General features: G+C 49.4%; 1 protein-coding gene across 3 annotated transcripts in view; it reads right to left on the reverse strand.

The window, feature by feature from the left end:
* LOC139582849 (tyrosine-protein phosphatase non-receptor type 14-like) overlaps nt 1–15,466 on the reverse strand; it is a 102,235-nt gene that overhangs the window by 4,780 nt on the left and 81,989 nt on the right. For all 3 annotated transcript variants that reach the window (XM_071413236.1, XM_071413235.1, XM_071413237.1), the window contains 6 exons: nt 14,387–14,469; nt 13,845–13,905; nt 12,986–13,064; nt 10,447–12,128; nt 8,989–9,126; nt 7,933–8,151 (listed from right to left, as the gene is read on the reverse strand). In XM_071413236.1, the coding sequence (XP_071269337.1) occupies nt 7,933–8,151; nt 8,989–9,126; nt 10,447–12,128; nt 12,986–13,064; nt 13,845–13,905; nt 14,387–14,469 (2,262 nt within the window). The remainder of the gene's footprint in view (nt 1–7,932; nt 8,152–8,988; nt 9,127–10,446; nt 12,129–12,985; nt 13,065–13,844; nt 13,906–14,386; nt 14,470–15,466) is intronic.

Raw genomic sequence — 15,466 nt, forward strand, 5'->3', positions numbered from 1 at the left:
TCTGAAACAAAAACACACACATGCACACGAACAGACAACAAGCAACCAAACCAGTTAAGACTATACTATCACATTAATTTTTCAGAAAGTGTATTGAGCACAAAGAGAGCTGTACAATATACTGGTCTACCACAGGAGGGCAATGTCGCCATGGTTCACATAGGGCTTGGTGGTACACTATATATACAAAAGCATGTTGACACCCCTTCCAATTAGTGGATAGGATGCCACCTTTCCAACAAGTCAGTTCATCAAATTTCTGCCCTGGTCAACTGTAAGTGCTGTTATTGTGAAGTGGAAACATCTAGGAGCAACAACGGCTCAGCCGCAAAGTGGTAGGCCACACAAGCTCATAGAACGGGACCTCCGATTTCTGAAGCACGTAAAAATTGTCTGTCCTCGGTTGCAACACTTGCTACTGAGTTCCAAACTGCCTCTGAAAGCAACGTCAGCACAAGAACTGTTCGTCGGGAGCTTCATGAAATGGGTTTCCATGGCCGATGAATTGGAACGCCGACAGTGACCATGCCCAATCGGCCAACATCAGTGCACCTCACTAATGCTCTTGTAGCTGAATGGAAGCAAGTCTTCGCAGCAATGTTCCAACATCTAGCAGCAAAGGGGGACCAAATCCATATTAATGCCCATGATTTTGGAGTGAGATGTTCAAGGAGCAGGCGTTCACATACTTTTGGACATGTAGTGTATATTCCTCAATACACTTTCACCCTTAACACCTCAGGAAGCCCATATTAACTAAGGGCTGGAAATGGAGTGCCATTACGTAATGGCCATGAACCCAACACAACCCCAACCCAACCCAACACAACCCAACCCAACACAACCCCAACCCAACACAACCCCAACACAAACCAACCCAACACAACCCCAACCCAACACAACCCCAACACAAACCAACCCAACACAACCCCAACCCAACACAACACAACCCAACCCAACACAACCCCAACCCAACACAACCCCACACAACCCCAACGCAACACAACCCCAACCCAACACAACCCCAACCCAACACCACCCCAACCCAACACAACCCCAACACAAACCAACACAACACAACCCCAACCCAACACAACACAACCCAACCCAACACAACCCCAACCCAACACAACCCCAACACAAACCAACCCAACCCAACACAACCCCAACCCAACACAACCCAACACAACCCCAACCCAAACACAACACAACCGCAACCCAACACAACCCAACACAACCCAACACAACCCCAACCCAACACAACACAACCCCAACCCAACACAACCCCAACCCAACACAACCCAACACAAACCAACCCAACACAACCCCAACCCAACACAACCGCAACCCAACACAACCTCAACCCAACACAACCCCAACACAACCCCAACCCCAACACAACCCCAACGCAACACAACCCCAACGCAACCCCAACCCCAACGCAACGCAACCCCAACCCAACACAACCCCAACGCAACCCCAACGCAACACAACCCAACGCAACACAACCCAACACAACCCCAACCCAACGCAACCCCAACCCAACGCAACCCCAACGCAATGCAACCCCAACGCAATGCAACCCCATGCAACACAACCCCACGCAACACAACCCCAACGCAACGCAACACAACACCAACCCAACACAACCCCAACACAACCCCAATCCAATGCAACCAGCTGAGTGATCAGGCCACCTCGTGACCATAAAACACAGTGTTCAGGAACAAACAGGGGTTTTGTCCTCAACTTCCTCAGATGACTGAAATAAGAGGGTTACACGTTATTAGGCCATGGTTCAGTACTGAGTTAGCATTCCATTCACACAAACACACACACACACACAACGAGGAGCTAAGAGCATGGGCACAGAGTGAGAGAACAGCTCAAGCTCATTTAAGAGGGTTTGGGGTTTGGACCACATTCCCAGGGAATTCCATTGAGTCAATAATTTGTAGATGTAGGCGATATGTATAAATAGTCTTTAAAGGACCCATTTACTTCCTTCCTTGATTCCTTCCTTCCCTCCCTCCTTCCTTAAAGGTGACCCCTAATCTACAGTTGAAGTCAGAACTTTACATACACCTTAGCCAAATACATTTAAACTCAGTTCTTCACAATTCCTGACATTTAATCCTTGTAAAAATTCCCTGTCTTAGGTCAGTTAGGATCAACACTTTATTTGAAGAATGCGAAATGTCAGAATAATAGTAGAGAGAATGATTTATTTCAGCTTTTATTTCTTTCATCACATTCCCAGTGGGTCAGTGGTTTACATACACTCAATCAGTATTTGGTAGCATTGCCTTTAAATTGTTTAACTTGGGTCAAACGTTTCAGGTAGCTTTCCACAAGCTTCCCACAATAAGTTGGGTGAATTTTGGCCCATTCCTCCTGACAAAGCTGGTGTAACTGAGTCAGGTTTGTAGGCCTCCTTGCTCACACACACTTTTTCAGTTCTGCCCACAAATTTGCTATGGGATTGAGGTCAGGGCTTTGTGATGGCCACTCCAATACCTTGACTTTGTTGTCCTTAAGCCATTTTTCACACAACTTTGGAAGAATGCTTGGAGTCATTGTCCATTTGGAAGACCCATTTGCGACCAAGCTTTAACTTCCTGACTGACTGATTGCTTCAATATGTCCACATAATTTTCCTCCCTCATGATTGACTTCCGGGTTGGAGCGAGCGGTCGCATTCGCGCTTTGGTCCGCAGGTAGTATAACTTTTCATTACATTTCATTACATTTCATTATAGTACAACGGTTTGATTTGTCTAATCTTAGCAATTTCTTCTTAGCTAGCTACATAGCCGTCTTTGTATCAAAAATAATTGCGTAATTATCGTATTACGTCGTCCTAACGCAGTCTACACTGCTATCTGCCCAGCAGCTAGCCAGCTAGCGAACGTCCACCGTCTACCGAATAGCAGCACTGTAGCAACTATTACACTCAACTGAACGACTTGATTAGTGTAGTGTTAGCTAGCTACATAGTTGTCTTTGCTGTCTTCGTATCCAAGATAATTGTGTAGTTTAGAGTGTGTAGTTTTAGAGTGATTATCTTAATTTACCGAGGTTAGCTAGCCAGCTATTTGTCGTCCTTAACATAGGAGACACTGCTAGCTAGCCAACAGCTAGCCAACGTCTACCGAATAGAACTTCCGCACTCAACAACCCGGTCGCATTCCGCTTCGCTCCACAGGTAGTATCACATTTTCATTTCATTTCATTACAGTACAACGGTTTGATTTGTTTGATCGTAGCTAGCTACACAGCTAGCTACATAGCCGTCTTTGTATCAAAGATAATTGTGTAGTCTAGAGCGATTTTCTAGGTTAGCTAGCCAGCTACTGTCGTTCTTTTAACGCAACGTAACGTAATCAACACTGCTAGCTAGCCAGCTAGCCCCCGAATAGCAGCACTGTAGAAACTATTACACTCAACGGAACGACTTGATTAGTGTAGTGTCAACAACGCAGCCACTGCCAGCTAGCCTACAAAGTCAACAACGCAGCCACTGCCAGCTAGCCTACTTCAGCAGTACTGTATCATCTTAATCATTCTAGTCAATAAGATTCTTGCTACGTAAGCTTAACTTTCTGAACATTCGAGACGCGTAGTCCACTTGTCATTCCAATCTCCTTTGCATTAGCGTAGTCTCTTCTGTAGCCTGTCAACTATGTGTCTGTCTATCCCTGTTCTCTCCTCTCTGCACAGACCATACAAACGCTCCACACCGCGTGGCCGCGGCCACCCTAATCTGGTGGTCCCAGCGCGCACGACCCACGTGGAGTTCCAGGTCTCCGGTAGCCTCTGGAACTGCCGATCTGCGGCCAACAAGGCAGAGTTCACCTCAGCCTATGCCTCCCTCCAGTCCCTCGACTTCTTGGCACTGACGGAAACATGGATCACCACAGATAACACTGCTACTCCTACTGCTCTCTCTTCGTCCGCCCACGTGTTCTCGCACACCCCGAGAGCTTCTGGTCAGCGGGGTGGTGGCACCGGGATCCTCATCTCTCCCAAGTGGTCATTCTCTCTTTCTCCCCTTACCCATCTGTCTATCGCCTCCTTTGAATTCCATGCTGTCACAGTTACCAGCCCTTTCAAGCTTAACATCCTTATCATTTATCGCCCTCCAGGTTCCCTCGGAGAGTTCATCAATGAGCTTGATGCCTTGATAAGCTCCTTTCCTGAGGACGGCTCACCTCTCACAGTTCTGGGCGACTTTAACCTCCCCACGTCTACCTTTGACTCATTCCTCTCTGCCTCCTTCTTTCCACTCCTCTCCTCTTTTGACCTCACCCTCTCACCTTCCCCCCCTACTCACAAGGCAGGCAATACGCTCGACCTCATCTTTACTAGATGCTGTTCTTCCACTAACCTCATTGCAACTCCCCTCCAAGTCTCCGACCACTACCTTGTATCCTTTTCCCTCTCGCTCTCATCCAACACTTCCCACACTGCCCCTACTCGGATGGTATCGCGCCGTCCCAACCTTCGCTCTCTCTCCCCCGCTACCCTCTCCTCTTCCATCCTATCATCTCTTCCCTCTGCTCAAACCTTCTCCAACCTATCTCCTGATTCTGCCTCCTCAACCCTCCTCTCCTCCCTTTCTGCATCCTTTGATTCTCTATGTCCCCTATCCTCCAGGCCGGCTCGGTCCTCCCCTCCCGCTCCGTGGCTCGACGACTCATTGCGAGCTCACAGAACAGGGCTCCGGGCAGCCGAGCGGAAATGGAGGAAAACTCGCCTCCCTGCGGACCTGGCATCCTTTCACTCCCTCCTCTCTACATTTTCCTCTTCTGTCTCTGCTGCTAAAGCCACTTTCTACCACTCTAAATTCCAAGCATCTGCCTCTAACCCTAGGAAGCTCTTTGCCACCTTCTCCTCCCTCCTGAATCCTCCTCCCCCTCCCCCCCCTCCTCCCTCTCTGCAGATGACTTCGTCAACCATTTTGAAAAGAAGGTCGACGACATCCGATCCTCGTTTGCTAAGTCAAACGACACCGCTGGTTCTGCTCACACTGCCCTACCCTGTGCTCTGACCTCTTTCTCCCCTCTCTCTCCAGATGAAATCTCGCGTCTTGTGACGGCCGGCCGCCCAACAACCTGCCCGCTTGACCCTATCCCCTCCTCTCTTCTCCAGACCATTTCCGGAGACCTTCTCCCTTACCTCACCTCGCTCATCAACTCATCCCTGACCGCTGGCTACGTCCCCTCCGTCTTCAAGAGAGCGAGAGTTGCACCCCTTCTGAAAAAACCTACACTCGATCCCTCCGATGTCAACAACTACAGACCAGTATCCCTTCTTTCTTTTCTCTCCAAAACTCTTGAACGTGCCGTCCTTGGCCAGCTCTCCCGCTATCTCTCTCAGAATGACCTTCTTGATCCAAATCAGTCAGGTTTCAAGACTAGTCATTCAACTGAGACTGCTCTTCTCTGTATCACGGAGGCGCTCCGCACTGCTAAAGCTAACTCTCTCTCCTCTGCTCTCATCCTTCTAGACCTATCGGCTGCCTTCGATACTGTGAACCATCAGATCCTCCTCTCCACCCTCTCCGAGTTGGGCATCTCCGGCGCGGCCCACGCTTGGATTGCGTCCTACCTGACAGGTCGCTCCTACCAGGTGGCGTGGCGAGAATCTGTCTCCTCACCACGTGCTCTCACCACTGGTGTCCCCCAGGGCTCTGTTCTAGGCCCTCTCCTATTCTCGCTATACACCAAGTCACTTGGCTCTGTCATAACCTCACATGGTCTCTCCTATCATTGCTATGCAGACGACACACAACTAATCTTCTCATTTCCCCCTTCTGATGACCAGGTGGCGAATCGCATCTCTGCATGTCTGGCAGACATATCAGTGTGGATGACGGATCACCACCTCAAGCTGAACCTCGGCAAGACGGAGCTGCTCTTCCTCCCGGGGAAGGACTGCCCGTTCCATGATCTCGCCATCACGGTTGACAACTCCATTGTGTCCTCCTCCCAGAGCGCTAAGAACCTTGGCGTGATCCTGGACAACACCCTGTCGTTCTCAACTAACATCAAGGCGGTGGCCCGTTCCTGTAGGTTCATGCTCTACAACATCCGCAGAGTACGACCCTGCCTCACACAGGAAGCGGCGCAGGTCCTAATCCAGGCACTTGTCATCTCCCGTCTGGATTACTGCAACTCGCTGTTGGCTGGGCTCCCTGCCTGTGCCATTAAACCCCTACAACTCATCCAGAACGCCGCAGCCCGTCTGGTGTTCAACCTTCCCAAGTTCTCTCACGTCACCCCGCTCCTCCGCTCTCTCCACTGGCTTCCAGTTGAAGCTCGCATCCGCTACAAGACCATGGTGCTTGCCTACGGAGCTGTGAGGGGAACGGCACCTCAGTACCTCCAGGCTCTGATCAGGCCCTACACCCAAACAAGGGCACTGCGTTCATCCACCTCTGGCCTGCTCGCCTCCCTACCACTGAGGAAGTACAGTTCCCGCTCAGCCCAGTCAAAACTGTTCGCTGCTCTGGCCCCCCAATGGTGGAACAAACTCCCTCACGACGCCAGGACAGCGGAATCAATCACCACCTTCCGGAGACACCTGAAACCCCACCTCTTTAAGGAATACCTAGGATAGGATAAAGTAATCCTTCTCACCCCCCCCCCCCCCCCCCCTTAAAAGATTTAGATGCACTATTGTAAAGTGGCTGTTCCACTGGATGTCATAAGGTGAATGCACCAATTTGTAAGTCGCTCTGGATAAGAGCGTCTGCTAAATGACTTAAATGTAAATGTAATGATGCCATCTATTTTGCGAAGTGCACCAGTCCCTGCTGCAGCAAAGCACCCCCACAACATGATGCTGCCACCCCCGTGCTTCACGGTTGGGATGGTGTTCTTCGGCTCCAAACATAACGATGGTCATTATGGCCAAACAGTACCCTTTTTGTTTCATCAGACCAGAGGACATTTCTCCAAAAAGTACAATCTTTGTCCCCATGTGCAGTTACAAACCGTAGTCTGGCTTTTTTATGGCGGTTTTGGAGCAGTGGCTTCTTTGCTGAGCGCCCTTAAAAAGGTTATGTCGATATAGGACTCGTTTTACTGTGGATATAGTTACTTGTACCTGTTTCCTCCAGCATCTTCACAAGGTCCTGTGCTGTTGTTTGGATTGATTTGCACTTTTCACACCAAAGTACATTCATCTGTAGGAGACAGAACACGTCTCCTTCCTGAGCGGTATGCCGGCTGCGTGGTCCCATGATGTTTATACGTGCGTACTATTGTTTGTACAGATGAATGTGGTACCTTCAGGCGTTTGGAAATTGCTCCCAAGGATGAACCAGACTTGTGGAGGTCTACAATTATTTTTCTGAGGTCTTGGCTGATTTCTTTTGATTTTCCCATGATGTCAATCAAAGAGGCACTGAGTTTTAAGGTAAGCCTTGAAATACATCCACAGGTAAACCTCCAATTGACTCAAATGATGTCAATTAGCCTATCAGAAGCTTCTAAAGCCATGACATCATTTTCTGGAATTTTCCAAGCTGTTTAAAGGCACAGTCAACTTAGTGTATGTAAACTTCTGACCCACTGGAATTGTGATACAGTGAATTATAAGTGAAATAATCTGTCTGTAAACAATTGTTGGAAAAATGATTGTGTCATGCACAAAGTAGGTGTCCTAACCGACTTGCCAAAACTATAGTTTGTTAAGCAGATATTTGTGGAGTGGTTGAAAAACGAGTTTTATTGACTCCAACCTAAGTGTATGTAAACGTCCGACTTCAACTGTAAAATGCCTGGATAGATGAAAAGCAGAGGTGTTTTTCCACACTTATACTTGGTGACAGCAGCATACTAAACAATAGCTGAGTGAGAGTCAGAGAAAAGGGATATGGTTAACTCTGATCAGTCTACTTGTGTAGACTGTGTGTCCTGACCCCACCTTGATGTGTGAAGCATTGATGTAGCCTGTGTTGTTCTCCTTGTTGGGAACCAGCTCCACCCGGTTCTCCTCGTACGGAACCACGTCACGGAACCGGTTCCGCTCGCCGTTGTCGGGCAGCGTTGCCGTGGTGACCACGCAGTTGGCCCTCTTCTTTGGGATCTGCTCGTACTCCGTGAAGACCCTCTCCTCCTCCAACTTCAACTCTAGGGTCTTACACTGGAGCGAGAGAGGGTGAGAGCGGGATGGAGAGAGATAGAAGAGGAGGGGGGTCGAAAGAGGTAATAAAAGAGGGAGGAAAGGACATGTGGAAAGAGGTTAGTTGAATTCAAGAGTGATAGGACTCTCACTCAATTCCAAAATGTCTATAATGCAACTTTTTGATAACCCACCCTAAAACATTCCAACCCATATGACCCTACCTACACTATGAATTCCTGTTCTCCATCCCGACAGTCTATGTGTAGTGGAGTCAGTGGAATGTGTTGTTGGGCTGGGGCTTATTGTGGCTGGGCTGTGAGTGAGAGGGTATGCAGCCAGGGGCTGGGGGAGTCTGTCTGTCTCTCTCTCTCCCCCCTGGGTCACATTCCTGACATATTAGCGGGCCTAGAGGCGATAAGCACGGTCATGCCACACGTTCCACAGCCCACTTAGCGCTCTGCTAGCCCCCGCTAGCCTAGCAACGCCTGGGACAAAGGCTGTGTTTCACACCTCCCAGCACAACTGTCTGGACTGGTGAAGAAGACCGACAACCACAGCTAGCTGTGTTAGCCATGAAATACTGCTCTACTGTAGCCTAACCTACACTTACATAGACAAACAACGGTAAAGGACAACAATATGTTAGTTAATAACACTAGCCAAGGTGGTTGATAATGTGCACAGGTGCTTTCGCAACAGCTAATGGGGATCCTAATAAAATACCAAAAACAGAACTATGGGGCTTATAGTAAGTAGAAAACCAGACGCCTGGAATCTCAGGTACTTTCTGACACTGTCAGACCCCCCCTCCCAGAACCCCCCCCCCTGTTGGGCATAGCGGTGGTGTTGTCTTACCCGTTCATCAGCAGCCTTGGCCCCATCCTCCCGGGGGTTCTCTGGTACAGGCACCCTGGCGACATAGAGCCCGTTGAGGGCCGCCATCATCAGAGGTCTCTTTATTGAGTCCACCGACATCTTCTGTCTTTCCAGCGTCTTCAGGAAAGAGGACAAGCCCGCTGTCATGGTTACGGTTACCGTAGCGATGCAAAGACTGAACCGTGCCCGCCCTGGTGAGTGTGTGGATTAGATCTGTTTGTCGCTAAACTTTGCTTGATCTGTCCTGGGTGCCCTTGGTGGGGGAGTAGACGTGATGCTTTGCTAGCTGTAGACTGTCTGTCTGTGGATCCTACAGAACACTCACTCCCCTGATCTATCTGACCACATTGTCTGAGCTCGTTACAGACTAGACCTGTTGCTTCTCTTCTCTCTCTGCCTCTCTTCACTCCCTCTTCCTGTACTATCCTCCCCACTCTCGCTTTCTCTCCCTCTCTCCTTTGTTCTCTCTCACCTTTTCTTTCTCCCTCTCGCCTCTTCTTTCCCTGTCTCTTTCTCTCTCTCGCTCTCTGTCTCCCTCGCTCTCTCGTTCTCGTTTTTCCTTTCTTTTCCTCCTTCTCTCTGAGACACCAAACCCTGGCCCACATTGCCTGGTCCCTCCCTCCAGGATTACTTCTCCTAATCTCCCCTCCACCCCTCCACCTCTCCCCCCTTCAGCCCTCCTGGATCAGCCCAAACAACAGCTTGGTGGTCAGGGGGGAACCCTTAGGGTCTGGACCGAAATCTATAGGGGAGCAGGTAGGGGAGAATGGGGGTGGGTAGACGTATGGGCGTAATAGGCTTATGGATGAGAGGGGGGTAGGCATAATGGGGAAAACATATAGGGGCATATAGCCATATGGAAATTAAAGGCTGGCTGGACAGGGAGGCTTTAAAGTTGGGACTTTCAACATGCTAACAAACACGCATGCACCCCCCCCCCCCCACACACACAAAAAGGGTAATCTAATGGATTAATGGTGGTAAGCTGTAAGGACTGGAACCTAATGTTACCCTCAGGTGCTGAACTCCAGATTACTGTGTTAATCACTTACTGGGAAAGTACACTGCAGACAAAACCCAAACTGTTTGTTTGTTTACAGCAAGGGTGATGTTTTAGACACATCTTTAACAAATCTTTTTTTTAGGCACTGTTCACTGTGTTTACCTCCTCAAAGCCCTGGACTATCGAGGAGGACTTAATGAAGTGAATTGATTAAGTGGATATGTGACGGTTGTAACAATTTGTAAAGCCATGTTATAGCAATGGGTTCATACAGAATACATGTGCCCTACATAATAGACATACAGTATGTTTCAGTTTTCTACACACCAGAATATAATATAGAATAGATTGAATAGAATGAATAGGATAGATTGAATAGAATAGATTGAATAGAATAGATTGAATAGAATAGATTGGAGTAACGTGTATCTTACCCTCTGTGCAATCTCTCTCTCCACTATGCTATCCTCTAGAGAGAACATCTCAGACACTGGCCTCTCTTTAACTGGCTCCTTCCGGACCCTCTCCTTCACACTGGTCAGGTCTGGCTCAGAGATTGACGGCCCCAGAACTGCCCCATTCATCCCAGCCTGATCCCCACGGGTCAGGGTACCGCCACCACCCCCTACACCGCCCTGACTCTGCCCAGCTTTCAGCACCCGGGCCTGGGCTTGGCTTGGGTCCTTGGTTCCCTGGGTCTGGTGTCCCTGGTTGTGGTGGTGAGGGTGGCTGTGATCGCGGGAGCGGAGGGGGGCGTTGGTGGCTGGTCTAGGGTGTCCGGGGTACTCCGGAGGGGGCTTGTTGGGGAGCTTGGCAAGGGCGGCCTGGAGCTGGGCATTAATGTCCTCGTTCAGACCTGGGATCTGAACGTCCAGCTCAGGCCTCTCCTCTTCCTCCTCCTCCTCCTCTTCCTCGCTCTCACTGCTGTGGATCAGCATGGTGGCGTTGGAGAGGGTCTTCTGGTGCTGGTAGGCCCCGCCCACTCCCTGCGCCGTGGAGGATGGGATGGGGGTCTCTGGGGCTCTCTGCACAGGCAGCTCTTTGGGCTGGTGAGATTGGGGTTGGGGGGGTTGTGATTGAGGCTGGGTCTGAGGTTGGGGTGGCATCACGTGCTCTCTGAGAGTATTCCTCCTGTTTAGTGGGGCAGCCATCCCCTTCAAAACCACCATGCCCTCCATTCCTCCTCCTCCTCCCCCCCTCATGCTGCTGGTCACTTCCATGCTGTGTCTCTTCCCCAGGGCTGATCGGTGCTTAGCCGCAGTTAGCGGTTCGCTAACCTCCTGCAGAGACTGGTGCACCACGGCAGAGCTGTCCGGCTGGAAAGTCTTCACAGACAGCTGCACCATGCGGGTGACCAGCTCGGGGCTGCTGCCGCCCATGCAGTGGTGCCGGTGGCTGGCCAGGTCCGGGGTACTTGTGGCGGGTCGGAAGGACGGGTAGGGAGGGGGCGGCCGCGACATGTGGTTCCTCAGCATGTTAGCCGTAGCGCCGTAGCTCCCTGTAGTAGCCCCCTGTTTGGTGTTGGCTAGTTCAGGCGTGCTGACCGTGTGAGAGATGGAGCTCCCACCCCCTCCTCCTCCACATGCAGACTGGCAGGGGCCCTGACTGGCTCCGGGGCCCAGGTGAGGAGCAGGGTTCACAGGCTTACTGTAGCTGACCTGAGGGCCATAAGGGTTAGGTCCTGGATAGGGGCCCCTCTCTCTCATCTCTGGCTGGCTATAAACCAACGCCTCTGGCTGACGATAAGCATAGGCATTACTAATATTGAGACTCCTCAGTGATTGGCTGTGAAGGTCATGGTGGGCGGGGAGCATGTGGCACTTCTGGCGCATCACAGCTTCATACTCTGGCGTGGGCCTATAGGAAGGGGCGATGATGGCACTATGGCGATGACTCGGGATGTAGTCGGGGCGCATCAGCTCGCTGCCAGGGATACTGAGGTTAGAGGAGATGGGTGAAGGTTGTACGAAGGTTTGGGAGTGGTTAAGGGAGCTGAGGCTGGGACTACTGTACATGCTGCCATTGGGAACAGTTCCATTGCGGAAGCCGAATTCGACCGGACACCGGTCCAGACTAGTCTCAGACTTGTAGTAGGGGTCTTCATGGAATATGCTGTCTGTAAAGGGAGGGGGGGAGACATAGGAGAAGCAATGAGTTACAGATTCACACACATAAAGCATCCAAACACACATATTCACATACTGTTTTTATACACTATCAAACACACATATTCACATACTGTTTTCATACACTATCAAACACACTCAGATCAAAATGATCGATGCCACCCTTCAAATAAGAGCTTATCACACACCCACACAGAGTTACCCACACTGGGTTACCCACACAGAGTTACCCACACAGAGTTACCCACACTGGGTTACCCACACTGGGTTACCCACACAGAGTTACGCACACTGGGTTACCCACACAGAGATACCCACACTGGGTTACCCACACTGGGTAACATATGCACAGTGTTTTCTCCCACTCTCTCCGAAGTGTCAGAGATCATGATGGAAGTGTTCTGGATTAGAGGGCAGAGTAAGTGGGTGAACGAGAGAATGAAAGAGGGAACGCCACCACATTTCTCAGTTTCTCAGCACTCCAATCAAAGTGATCTGATTGGCTGAGAGATTGTTAAAACCGAAATAGACACTGACTCATACTACTGCTGGGAAATGCGTAGTTAGCTTGATTTAACAGTTTACTTTTATGACCATACAAGGACTTCCTGTGTAGATGGATACATCTACAAAGTGTGGAAGGAGAAAACACTTGAATGAGTTAAATCATATCAAGACCACTTCAGGTTACACGCCAGATGGAGAGATGGAGCAGTGATTGTGACTGATGATATAAGTGAATGTTATACAGTATAAAGGAGGTACCCGTCATACATGAGTACCTTGTTGAACTGTAACCTACATGACCAACATGTAAAAGTCATGTAAATGTGTTTTTGTCCAGTACCTTGAGAGCTCTGTGTGTCCTGGTAATGCTCTGCATACTGGGAGTGCATTGGCTGGAGGATACAGGACTGGGGCCTTGGCTAGAGAGAGCGAGAGAGAGAGGGCGAGAGAGGGAGAGAGAGACAGAGAGAGAGACAGACAGACAGAGAGAGAGAGACAGAGAGAGAGAGAGAGAGAGAGGGGGAGAGAGGGAGAGAGAGGGAGAGAGAGAGAGAGAGAGAGACAGAGACAGAGAGGGAGAGCGAGAGTGGGGGAGAGAGAGAGAGACAGAGAGAGATGGAGAGAGAGACAGAGAGAGATGGAGAGAAAGAGAGACAGAGAGAGAGAGATGGAGAGAGAGAGACAGATGGAGAGAGAGAGAGACAAAGAGAGAGAAAGAGAGAGAGAGAGAGACAGAGCGAGAGAGAGAGAGAAGTTCATTCAAACCTGTGATCTAAGGGGTCTCCCACAGTGGACTGTGGTCCTCCAGAGAGTCTGATTTGGACTGTACCACCATTGTGCCACATATAGCCTCCTCATTGTCCCACCAGCAGGGAGGGAGAGAGGGAAATCACTGACTCTATTGTCAGTCACATCGGAAACACAACGCCCCAACAACGCCCACACAACGGCCACACAACACTCAAACAACGCCCTAACCACCCACCACCACCACCGCCTGGGTTAGGGCTGCCCTGATAGAGAGGGGCTTTAAATCGTCCTACAGTCTGAATTCAAACTTTAACCCTATAATACACAAGCTACTCTTCAGAACTCAACCAGTGGCAAGCAAAGATAGCAAGGAACTTCTATTGCATTTCTAATTAATATATCTAACATGCAAGAGGACGAACGAGACATGACTGAGTGATTGACAGTACCAGAGAGAGGCGGTGGGTCCAGGTGGGGCGCCTCCTGATAGGTGCAGGGGAGTGGGCGGGTCTAAGGGGAGAGAGACAGAGAGAGAGAGAGAGAGAGAGAGAGAGAGAGAGAGAGAGAGACAGAGAGACAGAGAGACAGAGAGAGAGAGAGAGAGAGAGAGAGAGAGAGAGAGAGACAGAGAGACAGAGAGACAGAGAGAGAGAGAGAGAGAGAGAGAGAGAGAGAGAGAGAGAGAGAGAGAGAGAGAGAGAGCAGAGAGACAGAGAGAGAGAGAGAGAGAGAGAGAGAGAGACAGAGAGACAGAGAGACAGAGAGAGAGAGAGAGAGAGAGAGAGAGAGAGAGAGAGAGAGAGAGAGAGAGAGAGAGAGAGAGAGAGAGAGAGAGAGAAAGTAGATAATGCTGATTTATTGGCACATTGAACCATAGTTATAAAACTCAGTGGATAGTGCGAAAAAAATGACGTCATATCTGAATTCTGCCATCTTCATGCACGTTCGCCATTGTGGAAAACTGACAGTATAACTTAATGTTAAGACTCACTCTGCACAGATCTTGTTCTGTTTGTAGAACTTGTGTCTGGCCGTGAAGAGCCGAGCGATGTACTTGGACAGCTCTATGTCATCCTGTGGACACACAACACATGTACACAATGTCAACACACATACACAATGTCAACACACCACGACACACAACACATGTACACAATGCCAACACACAACACATGTACACAATGTCAACACACCACGACACACAACACATGTACAAAATGTCAACACACGTGCACAATGTCAACACACCATGACACACAACACATGTACACAATGTCAACACACAACACATGTACAAAATGTCAACACACGTGCACAATGTCAACACACCATGACACACAACACAAGTACACAATGTCAACACACCACGACACACAACACATGTACACAATGTCAACACACAACACAAGTACACAATGTCAACACACCACGACACACAACACATGTACACAATGTCAACACACAACACATGTACAAAATGTCAACACACGTACACAATGTCAACACACCATGACACACAACACAAGTACACAATGTCAACACACCACGACACACAACACATGTACACAATGTCAACACACGTGCACAATGTCAACACACCATGACACACAACACAAGTACACAATGTCAACACACCATGACACACAACACAAGTACACAATGTCAACACACCATGACACACAACACAAGTACACAATGTCAACACACAACACATGTACACAACGTCAACACACGTACACAATGTCAACACACAACGACACACATTACATGTACACAATGTCAACACACCACGACACACAACACATGTACACAATGCCAACACACAACACACGGACACAATGTCAACACACCACAACACATGTACACAATGTCAACACACCACGACACACAACACACGTACACAATGTCAGCACACCACGACACACAACACATGTACACAATGTCAACACACAACACATGTACACAATGTCAACACACGTACACAATGTCAACACACAACACATGTACACAACGTCAACACACCACAACGTCAACATCTTTATTGGAGGGTTACACACAACATTGGGTGTTA

The sequence above is a fragment of the Salvelinus alpinus genome, chromosome 8 (assembly GCF_045679555.1).
Source record: "Salvelinus alpinus chromosome 8, SLU_Salpinus.1, whole genome shotgun sequence".
Classification (NCBI taxonomy): Eukaryota; Metazoa; Chordata; class Actinopteri; order Salmoniformes; family Salmonidae; genus Salvelinus; species Salvelinus alpinus.